The sequence below is a fragment of the Oryctolagus cuniculus genome, chromosome 2, assembly GCF_051225735.1.
Source record: "Oryctolagus cuniculus isolate XC-2025 breed Fujian yellow rabbit chromosome 2, ASM5122573v1, whole genome shotgun sequence".
In the NCBI taxonomy this organism is placed as follows: domain Eukaryota; kingdom Metazoa; phylum Chordata; class Mammalia; order Lagomorpha; family Leporidae; genus Oryctolagus; species Oryctolagus cuniculus.
In genome coordinates this window covers 102,319,241-102,334,261 of record NC_142868.1, presented here as the reverse complement: position 1 = coordinate 102,334,261, position 15,021 = coordinate 102,319,241, and the positions used below count along the sequence as shown (strand labels likewise).

Below are 15,021 nucleotides of genomic sequence, written 5' to 3'. Positions count from 1 at the left end.
TATCTCTCCTGAGGGTTCTGGGCCAGACTCAAACATGGTGTTGTCTACTAGGCTGCCCTCCAGCCATATCAACAGTGGAACGGGCCAGTGCAGTCTTACCTCAACTTGCTAGCCAGTGTGGGCTGCTAGGTTCTTTGTTGCTTTCATGCTGTGTGCTCCATGCTGCATGCCTGTATCTTCCACTCAGGTCCAGATCATTTCCACTACTTTTACATCACCTCCCACTGCAGTTGTCCCTGCAATTTCATGGAACCTAGAGCAGACCTACCTGCTACTATTCCATCATCTTGCCTCCCCCATAACATACTGTTGATAGACCGTGCTTTTAGAAATTTTTAGGCATGGAAATATTTGTGAATGTGACTTATAATAGTTATAGCTATTTAAGGAGTCACTATTTTGTCATGTTTTATCTTTCTTTGTGTCTTGTAGTATTTTTGTCTAATTCTACTTATTTATAGCAATACAGCCTCTTCTCTCTTTTGATTACCATTTTCATGAAAAAACTTGTCTCCATCCTTTTCAGTTTCAAAATAAGAATCTGTTTATATCTGATTTCAATCTCTTATAGGCACTATATAGTTTAACCTCTGTTGATTTTTATCCATTCAAGCTATCTCTGATTTTCATTGGGAAATATTATATTCTATGTTCTCATTGGGAAATATTAAATATGGACTAGATTACTTAGTTTTGCCATGATGTTCTGTGTTGTCTCTAGGTCTTATATTTTCTTTTTCAGTGACCCCTACTTTTGTTGGCTTCCTTTCTTTTTTTGACAGGCAGAATTAGACAGTGAGAGAAAGAGAGACAGAGAGAAAGGTCTCCTTCCATTGGTTCACCCCCCAAATGGCTGCCACAGCCGGTGCACTGCTCCAATCCGAAGCCAGGAGCCAGGTGCTTCCTCCTGGTCTCCCATGTGGGTGTAGGGCCCAAGGACTTGGGCCATCCACTGCCTTCCCAGTCCACAGCAGAGAGCTGGACTGGAAGAGGAGCAACTGGGACAGAATCAGACACCCCAAATGGGACTAGAACCCGGGGTGCTGGTGCCACAGGCAGAGGATTAGCCAAGTGAGCCATGGCACCGGCCTTTGTTGGCTTCCTTTATGTTCACTTTTTGACACATTCTGAACACCTTCTCATTCCTTTTTTGAACATAAAATGTCTTTGTGTGATTATATTATTATTTTATCTATGGGGATTATAAATGTTGTTCTAAAGTTGTAATGATTCATGTCAAGTTGATTCTGACTTAAGTGTATATGCATAAATAATTTTTCCCTGATCTGTGGTAATTAATAAATTACCTGAAATGTAATATGTTGGAGTGAAATTGACATTTTGAGATTCAATGATTGTTTATTGCCCTTGTCTTTTCTGTTGAGGAACAGTGTTTTCTTATTCATACTATTTGTTGAACTGCTTTCTCAGTGCAGGGTTAATATAATTAGTATAAAGTAAACTGAAAATAGATCTTTGTAAAAATTAAGAGTGAAAATAGGGGAGAAAGGAGGATGAGATGCGGGAGCATGGGCCATAGAAAGGATAAGGTGGGAAGTATCACCATGTTACTAAATCTGTGTATATGAAATATATACCTTAAGTAAAATTTTAAAATATATTTCTTATTGGGAAATTTTATTCCTGGACTGATGAATTAATTTTGGCAACAAAGTACATAGTTTTCCATGTTCTGTGTTGTCTTTAGGTCTTATATTTTCTTTTTTAATGTTTCCTACATCATTGGCTTCCTTTGTGTTTAACTGATTTTTTTGTAGTGACTCATCCTGATTACTTTCTCATTCCCTTTAATATATAAAAATGGCTCTGTGGTTATTATGGGGATCATGCATATTGTTCTAAAGTTACAATGACTCATGTTAAATTGATACTACATTAAATGTATATGCATACAAAAATTTTAATTCTTTGTATAATTCATTTATAATAATATTAAGTCTTTAAAGTTTATATTATTGATGACACAAATTATATCTTTGTATACTACAAACCATCAGAAGTGATTCATTTGGAAAATTATTTTATGATTCATTCATTTATTTGAAAGCAGAGTTACAGAGAGAGAGGGAGACACAGAGGGATGCCTTCCATCCACTATTGACTCCCCAGATGGCCACAACATCCAAGGCTGGGCCAAAACAAAGTCAGGAGGAAGGAACTTCATGTGGTCCCCCACGTGAATAGCAGGGACTCCACAGCTCCAGCTCCACAGATCCCGGCTGCTCGGCAGCTCTAGCTCCTCCTCAGTGACCAGCCGCTCCAGCTCCAGCTCCTCATCAGCGTCCAGCCAATCCAGTTCCAGCTCCTCCTCATTGTCCAGCTGCTCCATAGCTCCAGCTGCTGCTTGGCATCCAGCCACTCCAGCTCCAGGCCCTCCTCAGCCCTCAGACGCTCCAGCTCCAGCTCTTCCTCAGCATCCAGCTGCTCCGCAGCTCGAGCTCTTCCTCAGCCCCCGGCCACTCCGCAGTTCCAGCTCCACCTCAGCCCCTGCTGCTCCACAGCTTCAGTTCCTTCTTGGCATTCAGCTGCTCCATTTCCAGCTCCTCCTCGATGTCCAGCCACTCCACAGCTCCAGCACCTCCTCGGTGTCCAGGCACTCCAGCTCCAGCTTCTCCTCAGCATCCAGCTATTCCAGTTCCAGCTCCTGTTTGGCATCCAGCTGCACCACAGCTCCAGCTCCTCCTTGGCATCCAGATGCTCCATCTCCAGCTCCTCCTCAACATCCAGCCACTCCGCAGCTCCAGCTCCTCCCTGGTGTTCAGCCTCTCCAGCTCCAGCTCCTCCTCAGTGTCCAGGCACTCCAGCTCCAGCTCCTTCTCAGAATCCAGCTACTCCAGTTCCAACTGCTGTTTGGTGTCCAGCTGCTCCACAGCTCCAGATCCTCCTCGGCATCTAGATGCTCCAGCTTCAGCTCCTCATTGTCCCATTGCTCCAAAACTCCAGCTCCTCCTCAGGTCCTGGCAGCGTGGCAGCTCCAGCTCCTCCTTGGTGTCCAGCCACTCCAGCTCCAGCTCCTCCTTGGTGTCCAGCTTCTCTGCATCTCCAGCTCCTCCCCGGTGTCCAGCTGCTTCAGCTCTAGCTCCTCCTTTGCCACCTCCTTTGCCGTCCAGTCACTCAGCAGCTCCAGCCCCTCTAGGCCCACAGCCACTCCAGTTCCAGCTCCTCCTCTGCATCCAGCCACTCCGCTGCTCTAGCCATTCCTCAGCCACTGGCTGCTCTGCATTTCCAGCTCCACCTCAGCCCCTGCCACTCCACAGCTCCAGTTCCTCCTCGGCATCCAGCCTCTCCAGCTCCAGCTAATCCTCAGCGTCCAGCCACTCAGCAGCCCCAGCAACTCCTCAATGTCCAGCTGCTGCACAGCTCCAGCTCCTCCTCAGTGTCCAACCGCTCCAGCTCCAGCTCTTCCTCAGTGTCCAGCCACTCCAGTTCCAGCTCCTCCTTGGCTCCCAGCCACTCCAGCTCCATCTCCTCCTCAGCATACAGCCACACGACAGCTCCAGCTCCTCCTCAGTGTCCAGCTGCTCTGCAGCTCCAGCTCCCCTCCACATCTGGCAGCTCGGCAGCTCCAGCTCCTCCTCGGCGTCCAGCTGCTCCAGCTCTAGCTCCTCCTTGGCCCCTGTCACTCGGAAGCTCCAGCTCCTACTCGGCTCCCAGCCACTCCAGCTCCAGCTCCTCCTCAGTGTCCAGCGGCTCCAGCTCATCCTAGGAGTCCAGCTGCTCTGCAGCTCCAGCTCCTCCTCAGCCCCTGGTTGCTCCATACCCCCAGCTCCTCCTTGGCATCCAACCGACCAGCTCCAGCTTCTCTCGGTGTCCAGCCACTCCGTAGCTCCAGCTCTTCTCAGCCTCCGGCCGCTCTGCAGTTTCAGCTCCTCCTCGGCATCCAGCAGCTCCAGCTCCAGCTCCTCCTCAGCGTCCAGCCAATAAAGCTCCAGCTCCTCCTTGGTGTCTAGCTGCTCTGCAGCTCCAGTTCCTCCTCAGCATACAGCTGCTTAGTGGCTCCAGCTTCACCTTGGCATCCAGCCGCTCTGTGGCTCCAGCTCCTCCTTGGTGTCCAGCTGCTCTGCAGCTCCAGCTCCTCTCGGTGTCCAGGTGTTTGGCAGCTCCAGCTACTCCTCAGCGTCCAGTTGCTCAAGCTCCAGTTCTTGCTCAGCATCCAGCCACTCTGCAGCTCCAGCTCCTCCCCGCATCCTGGCAGCTAGGCAGCATCAGCTCCTCCTTGGTGTCCAGCTGCTCCAACTCTAGCTCCTCCTTGGCCCCCAGTCACTTGGAAACTCCAGGACCTCCTCGGCTCCCAGCTGCTCCAGCTCCAGCTCCTCCTCAGTGTCCAGCAGCTCCAGCTCTAGCTCGTCCTAGGAGTCCAGCTGCTCTGCAGCTCCAGCTCCTCCTCAGCCCCTAGTCACTCCATACCCCCAGCTCCTCCTTGGCATCTAGCTGACCAGCTCCAGCTTCTCGGTGTCCAGCCACTCCACAGTTCCAGCTCCACCTTGGCTCCCAGCCACACTAGCTCCAGCTCCTCCTCAGCCCCCAGGAGCTCCAGATCCAGCTTCTTCTCGGCATCAAGCTGTTCCAGATCCAGCTACTCCTCAGCTCCCAGCCACTCCTCCTTGGCATCCAGCTGCTCCAGCTCCAGCCCCTCCTCGGTGTCCAGCCACTTGGCAGCCCCAGCTCCTCCTCGACGTCCAGCCACTCTGCAGCTCCGGCACCTCCCAGGCTCCTGGCCACAAGGCATTTCGAGCACATCCTATGCATCCAGCCGCTCCAGCACCAGTTCATCCTTGGTGTCCAGCTGCTCTGGAGCTCCAGCATCTCCTCGTCCAGCCCTTCCAGCTCAAGCTGTTAACCAGCATCCACCCACTCTGCAGCTCCAGCTCCTCCTCAGCTCCCGGCTGCTCGGCAGCTCCAGCTCCTCCTCAGTTCCCAGCTGCTCAGGAGCTCCAGATCCTCCTCAGCTCCCAGCTGCACCAGCTCCAGCTCCTCCTCAACCCCAAGGAGCTCCAGCTCCAGCTCCTCCTCAGCATCCAGCCGCTCCAGCTCCTCCTTGGCATCCAGCCACTTGGCAGCTCCAGCTCCTCCTCAGTGTCCAGGCACTCCATAGCTCCAGCTCCTTGGCATCCAGCTGCTCAGCAGCTCCAGCTCCTCCTCAGCCCTCAGATGCTCCAGCTCCAGCTCCTCCTCAGCATCTAGCCGTTCAGCTGCTCCAGCTCTTCCTCAGCCTCTGGCTGCTCTGCAGCTCCAGCTCCACTTCAGCCCTCAGCCGCTCCAAAGCTGTAGCTCCTCCACGGTGTCCAGCCACTCCTTCCCTGCTCCAGCTCCTCCTCAGCATCCAGTTGCTTGGCAGCTCCAGCTCCTCTTAGGCCCCCAGCCTCTCCAGCTCCAGCTCCTCCTTGGTATCTAGGCACTACAGCTACAGCTCCTCCTCAGCATCCAGCTACTCCAGTTCCAGCTCCTGTTCGGTGTTCAGCTGCTCCACAGCTCCAGCTCCTCCTCATCATCCAGCCGCTCCAGCTCCAGCTCTTCCTCGTTGTCCAGTTGCTTGGAAACTCCAGCTCCTCCTCAGCTCTGGACAGCGCGGCAGCTCCAGCTCCTCCTTGGTGTCCAGCCACTCCAGCTCCTCCCTGGTGTCCAGCTGTTCCAGCTCTAGCTTCTTCTTTGCCCCCAGTGTCTCGGCAGCTCCAGCCCCTCTAGGCCCTCAGTTGCTGGCTGATCCGCAGCTCCACCTCAGCCCCTGCCACTCCACAGCTCCAGCTCCTCCTCAACGTCCAGCCACTCAGCAGCCCCAGCACCTCCTCGACGTCCAGCCACTCCACAGCTCCAGTTCCTCCTCAGCTCCCGGCCACTCGACATCTCCAGCTCCTCCTCGGCATCCAACTGCTCCAACTCCAGCTCCTCCTAGTGTCCAGTCTCTCCAGCTCCAGCTCCTCCTCAGCACCCACCACTCTGCAGCTCCAGCTCTTCCTCAGCATCCAGCCATTCCACAGTTCCAGCTCTGCCTCAGCCCCTGGGCACTACGCAGTTCCAGTTCCTCTCTGGCATCCATCAGCTCCAGCTCCAGCTACCCCTTGGCATCCAGCCACTCTGCAGCTCCAGCTCCTCCTCAGTGACCAGCTTCTCCAGCTCCAGCTCATCGTTAGCATCCAGCCACTCCAGCTCCAGCTCTTCCTCGGCTTCCAGGCACTCCACAGCTCCAGCTCCTCCTCAGAACCCTGCTGCTCAGCAGCTCCAGCTCCTCCTCAGTGACCAGCCGCTCCAGCTGAAGCTCTTCATCAGCATCCAGCCGCTCCAGCTCCAGCTCCTCCTTGGTGTCCAGTCACTCCAGCTCCAGGTCCTCCTCGTTGTCCAGCCCGTCCAGCTCCAGCTCCTCCTCAGAGTCCAGCTGCTCCAGCTTCAGTTCCTGCTCAGCATCCAGCCACTCCAGCTCCTCCTCAGCATCCAGCCACTCTGCAGCTCCAGCTCATCCTCGGCATCCAGCCGCTCGAGCTCCAGCTCCTTCTTGGAGTCCAGCGGCTCCAGCTCTAGCTCTTCATTGTCCAGCTGCTCCAGCTGTAGCTCTTCCTCGGCCCCCAGCCACTCCAGCTCCAGCTCCTCCTTGGTGTCCAGATGCTCCACAGCTCCAGCTCTTCCTCAGCCCCCGGCTGCTCTGCAGCTCCAGCTCCACCTCAGTCTCCACTGCTCCACAGCTCCAGCTCCTCCCCAGCGTTCAGCATCTCCAGCTCCTCCTTGGTTTCCAGGCACTCCAGCTCCAGGTCCTCCTCAGTGTCCAGTCACTCAGCAGCCCCAGGTCCTCCTCGGTGTCCAACTGCTCCTGCTGTAGCTCCACCTCGGTGCCTAGGCACTCCAGCTCCAGCTCCTCCTCAGCATTCAGCTGCTCCACAGCTCCAGCTCCTCCTAAGCCCCTGGCCGCTACTCAGTTCCAGCTCCTCCTCGATGTTCAGCCGCTCCAGCTCTATCTCCTAGGCACCCTGCTGCTTTAGTCTAGCTCCTCCTTGGCCCCAGTCACTCGGTATCTCCAGCTCTTCCTCAGCCCCCAGCCGCTCCAGCTCCAGCTCCTCCACAATGTCCAGCTGCGCAAGTTTCAGCTCCTGCTTGGCATCCAGGTGCTCCAGCTGCAGCTCCTCCTCAGCCCCCATCCGCTTGGCAGCTCCAGCTTCTCCTAGGCATCCAGCCACTCCAGCTCCAGCTCCTCCTCAGCCCCCATCCGCTTGGCAACTCCAGCTTCTCCTAGGCATCCAGCCACTCCAGCTCCAGCTCCTCCTCAGTGTCCAGCTGCTCTGTAGCTCCAGCTCCTCCTAAGACCCTGCCACTCTGCAGCTCCAACTCCTCCTCAGATCCCTGCTGCTCAGCAGCTCCAGCTCCTCCTCAGTGACCAGCCGCTCCAGCTCAAGCTCTTCATCAGCGTCCAGCCGCTCCAATTCCAGCTCCTCCTTGGTGTCCAGCCACTCCAGCTGCAAGTCCTCCTCAGTGTCCAGCCGCTCCAGCTCCAGTTCCTAATCAGCGTAAAGCCACTATGCAGCTCCAGCTCCTCCTCGGCTCCCGTCCACTCAGCAGCTCCAGCTGCTCCTTGTTCCAGGGCTGCTCAGCAGCTCCAGCTCCTCCTTGCTGTCTAGCTGCTCCAGCTCTAGCTCCTCCTCGGTGTCCAGCAGCTCTAGCTCCATCTCGTCCTTGGTGTCCAGCCACTCTGCAGCTCCAGCTCCTTGGCTCCCGGCCCCTCAGCAGCTCCAGCTCCTCCTCAATGTCCAGCTTCTCCAGCTCTAGCTCCTCCTCAGCATCCAGCTGCTCCAGCTGCAGCTCCTCCTGTGTCCAGCTGCTCCAGCTGTAGCTCCTCCTTGGCCCCAGCTACTCCACACCTCCAACTCCTCCTTGGCTTCAAGGCACTCGGCAGCTCCAGCTCCTCCTTGGTGACGAGCTTCTCTGTGGCTCCAACTCCTCCTCAGACCCCGCTGCTATGCAACTCCAGCTCCTCCTCAGCACCCGGCACTCCTCAGCTCCAGCTTTTCCTCGGCATCCAGCCATTCCACGGATCCAGCTCTTCCTCAGCCCCGGCCGCTCTGCAGCTCCAGCTCCTCCTTGGCATCCAGCCACTCCACCTCCAGTTCCTCCTCGGCATCCAGCCACTCCGCAGCTCCAGCTCCTCCTCAGATCCTGGGTGCTCGGCAGCTCCAGCTCCTCCTCAGAGTCCAGCCACTCCAGCTGCAACTCCTCCTTGGAATCCAGCCACTTCAGCTCTAGCTCCTCCTCAACCTCCAGCTGCTCCAGCTCCAGCTGCACTTCAGCATCTAGCCACTCCACCTCCAGCTCCTCCTCAGTGTCCAGCTGCTCCACCTCTCCAGCTCTTCCTCAACCCCCAGCCGCTCCGCAGCTCCAGCTCCTCCTTGGTGTCCAACCACTCAAGCTCCAGTTCCTCCTGAGTCCAGCCACTCCAGCTCCAGTTCCTGCTCAGCGTCCAACCACTCCAGCTCCTCCTCATTGTCCAGCCACTCTGCAGCACCAGCTCTTCCTTGGCGTCCAGGCCTATGCCACTCCAGCTCTTCCTCAGCCCCCAGCCACTCCAGCTCCAGCTCCTTGTCAGTGTCCAGCCGCTCCAACTCTAGCTCCTGCTCAGTGTCCAGCCGCTCCAGCTCCAGGTCCTCCTCGGCACCCTGCTGCTCAGCAGCTCCAGCTCCTCTTCAGTGTCCAGCTTCTCACCTCCAGCTCCTCCTCGGTGTCCAGCCACTCAAGCTCCAGCTCCTCCTTGCCTCCCAGAAGCTCAGCAGCTCCAGCTCCTCCCAAGCCCCTGGCCACTCCTCAGCTCCAGCTCCACCTCAGTGTCCAGCCACTCGGCAGCCCCAGCTCCTCCTCGACGTCCAGCTGCTTCAGCTGAAGCTCCACCTCGGTGTCCAGGCACTCCAGCACCAGCTCCTCCTCAGCACCCAGCTGCTCTGCAGCTCAAGCTCCTCCTCAGCTCAGGCCCACTCCAGAGCTCCAGCTCCTCCTCAGCATCCAGCTGCTCTGCAGCTCCAGTTCCTCTTCAACCCCCGGCTGCTCCAGTTCTAGCTCCTCCTCAACACCCAGCTGCTACAGCTACAGCTCCTCCTTAGTGTCCAGCCACTCCACTTTCAGCTTCTCCTCAGTGTCAGCTGTTCTGCATATCCAGCTCCTCCTCGGCATCCAGCCACTGCAGCTCAGCTCATCCTCAGCATCCAGCCACTCGGCAGCCCCAGCTCCTCCTTGAAGTCCAGCTGCTTGGCATCTCCAGCTTCTCCTAGGCATCCAGCCACTCCAGCTGCAGCTCCTCCTTGGCTCCTGGCAGCTTGGCTACTGCAGCTCCTCCTCGCCATTCAGCCACTCCAGCTCCAACTCTTCCTGAACATCCATCTGCTCCAGTTTCAGCTCTGCTTGGCTTCCAGTTGCTCCACAGCTCCAGCTCCTCCTCGGTGTCCAGCTGCTCCAGCTCCTGCTCCACCTCAGCATCCAGCCACTGCAGCTCCAGCTCCTCCTTGGTGTCCAGCTGCTCCAGCTCCAACTCCTCCATGGCTCACAGAAGCTCGGCAGGTCCAGCTCCTCCTCGGCATCCAGCCACTCAAGCTCCAGGTCCTCCTCGGCATCCAGCCACTCTGCAGCTCCAGTTCTTCTCAGCCCCCAGCTGCTCCGCACCTCCAGCTCCTCCTAAGCATCCAGCCACTCCAGCTCCAGCTCCTCCTTGGCATCTAGCCATTCCACAGCTCCAGCTCTTGTTCGGCCCCCAGGTGCTCCAGGCCCAGCTCCTCCTCGGCGTCCAGCTGCTCCAGTTCTAGCTCCTCCTCAATCCCCAGCTGCTACAGCTCCAGCTCCTTCTCAGTGTCCAGCCACTCCAGTTCCAACTACTCCTCGGTGTCCAGCTGCTCTGCAGATCCAGCTCTTCCTCAGCATCCAGCCACTCCAGCTCAGCTCCTCCTCAGCATCCAGCCACTCGGCAGCCACAGCTCCTCCTCGAAGTCCAGCCGCTCCAGCTCCAGCTCCTCCTTGGCTCCCGGCCACTTGGCAGCTCCAGCTCCTCCTAGGCTCCCAGCCGCTCCAGCTCCAGCTCCTCCTTGGCTTCCAGCCACTCCAACTCCAGCTCCTTTTTGGCTTCCAGCCACTTGGCAGGTCCAGCTCCTCCTCAGTGTCCAGCCACTTCAGCTCTAGTTCCTCCTTGGCACCAGTCACTCCCCAGCTCCAGCTCCTCCTTGGCATCCATCCACTCCACAATTCCTGCTCTCTTCAACCCGTGGCCGCTCTGTGGCTCCAGCTCCTCCTCAGCTCCCAGCCACTCCAGCTCCAGCTCCTCCTTGGCCTCCAGCTGCTTGGCAATTCCAGCTCTGCCTTGGCATCCAGCTGCTCCACACCTCCACTCCTCCTTAGCTACCGGCCACTCCAGCTCCAACTCCTCCTCATCATCCAGCCGCTTCAGCTCTAGCTCCTCAATGACCTCCAGTTGCTCCAGCTCCAGTTCCACCTCAGCATCCAGCTGCTGCAGCTCCAGCTCCTCCTCAGTGTCCAGCTGCTCTGTGGCTGTAGCTCCTCCTCAGCCCCTGGCACTCTGCAGCTCCAGCTAATCCTCAGCACCCACTGCGCTGCTGCTCCATCTCTTCCTCAGCTCCCGGCTGCTCTGCAGCTCCAGCTTCTCCTTGGCATCCAGCTGCTCCAGCTGCAGCTCCTCCTCGGTGTCCAGCCACTCTGCAGCTCCATCTTCTCCTTGCATCCAGCTGCTTCAGCTCCAGCTCCTCCTTGGCATCCAGCCACTCTAACTCCAGCTCCTCCTTGGCTCCCAGCTGCTCAGCAGCTCCAGCTCCTCTTCAGTGTCCAGTCACTCCAACTCTAGCTCCTCCTTGGCCACCAGTCGCTCCTCAGCTCCACCTGCTCCTTGGCATCCAGACACTCTGCAGCTCCAGCTCCTCCTCGGCTCCCGGCTGCTCCAGCTCCGGCTCCTCCTTGGCCTCCAGCTGCTCGGCAGCTCCATCTCCTTGGCATCCAGGTGCTCCAGCTCCAACTCTTCCTTGGCTCCCCCCATTCATCAGCTCCAGCTCCTCTTCACTGTCCAGCCACTCCAGCTCTAGCTCCTCCTTGGCCACCAGTCACTCGGCAGCCACAGCTCCTCCTTGGCATCCAGCTGCTCCAGCTCTAGCTCCTTCTCAGCCCTCAGCCCCTCCAGCTCCAGCCCCTAATCATCCAGCCATTCCAGTTCCAGCTGCTCCTCAGCATCCTGCTGCTCTGCATTTCCAGCTCTCCCTCATCTCCTGGCCGCTCAACAGCTCCAGCTCCTCCTCGGTGTCAAGCTGCTTCAGCTCTAGCTCCTCCATGACCTCTAGCCACTCCAGGTACAGCTCCACCTCCGCATTCAGCTGCTCCAGCTCCAGCTCCTCCTCGGTGTCCAGCTGCTCTGCATCTCCATCTCTTCCTCAGCCCCCGACAACTCCACAGCTCCAGCTCCTCCTAAGTATCCAGCCACTCTGCAGCTCCAGCTCCTCCTCAGATCCTGGATGCTCAGCAGCTCTAGCTCCTCCTCGTGGTCCAGCTGGTCCAGCTCTATCTCCTCTTTGGCACCAGTCGCTCGGCAGCTCCAGCTCATCCTCAGCCCCCAGCCTCTCCAGCTTCAGCACCTCCTCGGTGTCCAGCTTTTCCAGCTCTATCTCCTCTTTGGACCCAGTCGCTCTGCAGCTCTAGCTCCTACACGGCCCTAGCCACTCCACTTCTAGCACCTCCTCAGCGTCCAGCCATTCTGCAGATCCAGCTCCTCCTCAGTGTCCAGCTATTCCAGCTCCAGCTCCTCTTCAGCAACTAGCTGCTCCAGCTCCAGCTCCTCCTCAGAGTCCAGCCACTCATCTCCAGCTCCTTATTGGCCCCCAGCCACTCCAGCTCCAACTCCTCCTCAGCATTCAGCCATTGCAAATCCAGCTCCTCCTCGGTATCCAGCTGCTCAAGCTCCATCTCTTTCTTGGCATTCTGCCACTCCACAGGTCAGGCTCCTCCTCAGCCCCCAGCTGGTCCGCAGCTCCAGCTCCTCCTTGGCCCCCAGCCGCTCCATCTCCATTTCCTCCTCAGTGTCCAGCCCCTCCGCAGCTCCAGCTCCTCCTCGGCTCCCATCCGCTCAGCAGCTCCACCTCTTTTTTGGTGTCCAGCCACTCCAGCTGCAGCTCCTCCTCAGCCCCAAGCTGCTCCGCAGTTTCAGCTCCTCCTTGGCTCCTAGCCACTCAGTATCTTCAGCTCCTCCTCGGTGTTCAGCCCCTCCAGAGCTCCAGCTCCTCCTTGGTGTCCAGCAGCTCTGCAGCTCCAGCTCTTCCTTGGCATCCAGCTGCTCCACAGCTCCAACTCCTTGGAGTCCAACTGCTCCAGCTCTAGCTCCTCCTCAACCCCCAGCTGCTCCACAGCTCCAACTCCTCCTCAGCATCCAGGCACTTGGCATCTCCAGCTTCTCCTCAGCATCCAGCCGCTCCAGCTCCAGCTCCTCCTCAGCATCCAGCCACTCCACATCTCCAGCTCCTCGGCTCCTGGCCACTCGGCAGCTCCAGCGCCTCCTTGGTCCAGCTGCTCCAGCTCTAGCTCCTCAGCATCCAGCCACTCAAGCTGCAGCTCCTCCTAAGTGTCCAGCCACTTCTGCTCCAGCTCTTACTCAGCCCCTGGCCACTCTGCAGCTCCAGCTCTTCCTCAGCCCCTGGCTGCTCCACAGCTTCAGCTTCTCCTTGGTCTCCAGCTGCTCCAGCTCTTCCTCAGCCCCCAGCTGCTCCACAGCTTCAGCTTCTCCTCAGTCTCCAGCTGCTCCAGCTCCAGCTCCTCCTCAGCATCCAGCTGCTCAGCTCCTCTTTGGTGTCCAGTCGCTCCACAGCTCCAGCTCCAGTAGCTCCTCTGGCTCCCCGAATGCCTCCTGTCACAGGCAGGACAACAAACGGTGCCTGTGCTCCAAATCCAAACCACCTAAAATGGAGAGGAAAAGATGGAGCACATCTCCTAAACCCACCAAAGTGCACATTTGGAGGCTCACCAGGAACGTGACCAAGGACCACATCATGGAGATATTTTCCACCTATGGGAAGAGTAAAATGATTGACATGCCTGTCGACAGGATGCACCCATCTGTCTAAAGGCTATGCCTGTGTGGGGTTTGAGGAGGCCAAGAAGGCACTGAAGCACATGGATGGAGCACAAAATGATGGCCAGGAAATCACTGCTACTGCTATGCTGGCCTCCTGGCCCAGGCCACACCCTTGGGGATTCATTCCTCCCAGGAGAATGCTTCTGCCACCTCCTATGTGGCACGGGTCACCCCCCATGGATGAGAAGGTCTCCTCCCCGAGTCCAGGTCTCCCATGCACCAGCAATCTTGCTCTCCTGGCTGCCTCCACCACAGGAGCCCCTCCAGCTCCAACTCTTCCCACTGAAATTTGTTCCCCTGTAACTTATATCCCAGCCACCTCAGTTCTGTCGCTTTTCTGGCTGGAAAAGGATCAGTAGGAAAGGGAATTCCTCACGCAGGCAGGCTTCAGTGTCCACAGTGGAGTCATTTTCTCTACAGGTCGAGTTCTGGTTGCAGAGCCTTGAGGGTGTGGGGTTGTGCCTGGGAAGATGCCCTCCAGTTTCAGAGCCAAAAAGCTCACCCATTCCTGGCTCCCAAGAGTCCCTTCATCAGGGACAAGTGAGGCTTCTGATACAACGAAGCTCCACCTGGCAGTGCAGTGACCCTTCCACAGGTGGCCTGGGCCAGGCTGTAGCCTTCTCACACCCTTGCTGGGCACTGCTGTCCTACAACCAGCTGCTGTTGGCCCAGAGGGGTGGCCACGAATGGCTCTGTCTCTCCACATACTCCTCACACCCCTCTCCAGGTCCCATCACTCATTGACGTTGTTGAGTGAGCTGAGAGGCCGCTCTGCAGGGTCATCATGGAAACCCCCCATTGGCACCTACCACTCATGGTGGGCTTGCTGGTTACCTTGGTATTGCTCTTGTTGGCTTTTATTGTACAGTCAGTGCTATCAAATTCTTGTTTTGAGTTTTCTAACTTTGCAACATTTTAGGTAACTGTTGTGGTTGTTCTTTGTTGTGTATAGCGAAAGAATTGTGTTGAATGAAGCTAGGGTTAGAATGCAAAAAAAAAGGATGTTTATGTTAATACTATATTTTCTAATTTAATTGTGAAACCAACATTTAGAAATTCCAATTACATAAAAATGTTTTGTTACAAATTCATTTACTCTTCTACCACATTGGAGCACACAATAAAAGAAAGATTGTTTCCTTAAATTTTTCTTCTGAATTTTCTTCTTATGCCTTAACCTAATTGATTTGGATTTGAGCAAGCTGACTTATGCTTATATCCTTGTTTTATTCCCAAGCTATTGACTGGAACACAACTGGTACTTAAATTTGTAAATTGTCACCAAATCAATAACTGGAATTGATCTGTGTCTTAATTAAGCCATACTTCCATATCTAATTTTTATCTCTGCTAATTTTGACCACCCAGATATAATTTAACAGATTTTTCTTCAATTTTTTGCTAAAAATATATGTACCTGAAATTTTGTGGGAAAAATGTGTATAAAGCAATTTCTATTCTTATTAGTGATTCAGTGTCTTGATTTATGATGGAACTGAAAAATTTGGCAGCACTTAGAACTGAAATGATATTTTGAGGTTAGAACTTGGATCCAATGTGTCGCTCCCCCTCTTCGTGGAGGAATGACACAGGACCCTGCGCTGTTCTTTTTTCTGCTCGGCCCTTCCCAGGTTTGCTGCTGGTCCTTCCCGGGTTGGCTGCCGACCCTTCCACCTCCGTGGAAGGGCAGCTCCCCCTGCCACTTTCCCTACTTCTGTGGGGGAGTAGCACACCACCAGCCGGCTCTCTCAGGGGCTGCTCAGATGTTATCCGTACGTTCCTGGTGCCTGTTGTCTCTCTCCTCCTTTATAGTCCTCTTCCACCAATCCCAACTCTGCTACCCACACGCCGAGCACGCTGCTCTCCTCCAATCAGGAGCAGCTCCTGCAGTTTATTGGTCAAACTGGAGGCAGTTG

General features: G+C 56.0%; 1 protein-coding gene across 1 annotated transcript; it reads left to right on the top strand.

The window, feature by feature from the left end:
• The first annotated feature begins 1,529 nt into the window (after positions 1 to 1,529).
• LOC149127958 (uncharacterized) lies at positions 1,530 to 14,455 on the top strand. The gene is given in 4 exon segments (XM_089327051.1): positions 1,530 to 1,550; positions 11,712 to 13,081; positions 13,083 to 13,297; positions 13,300 to 14,455. Coding segments are annotated over 4 exon segments (1,698 nt in total). The 3' UTR covers positions 13,392 to 14,455.
• The last annotated feature ends 566 nt before the right edge of the window (positions 14,456 to 15,021 follow it).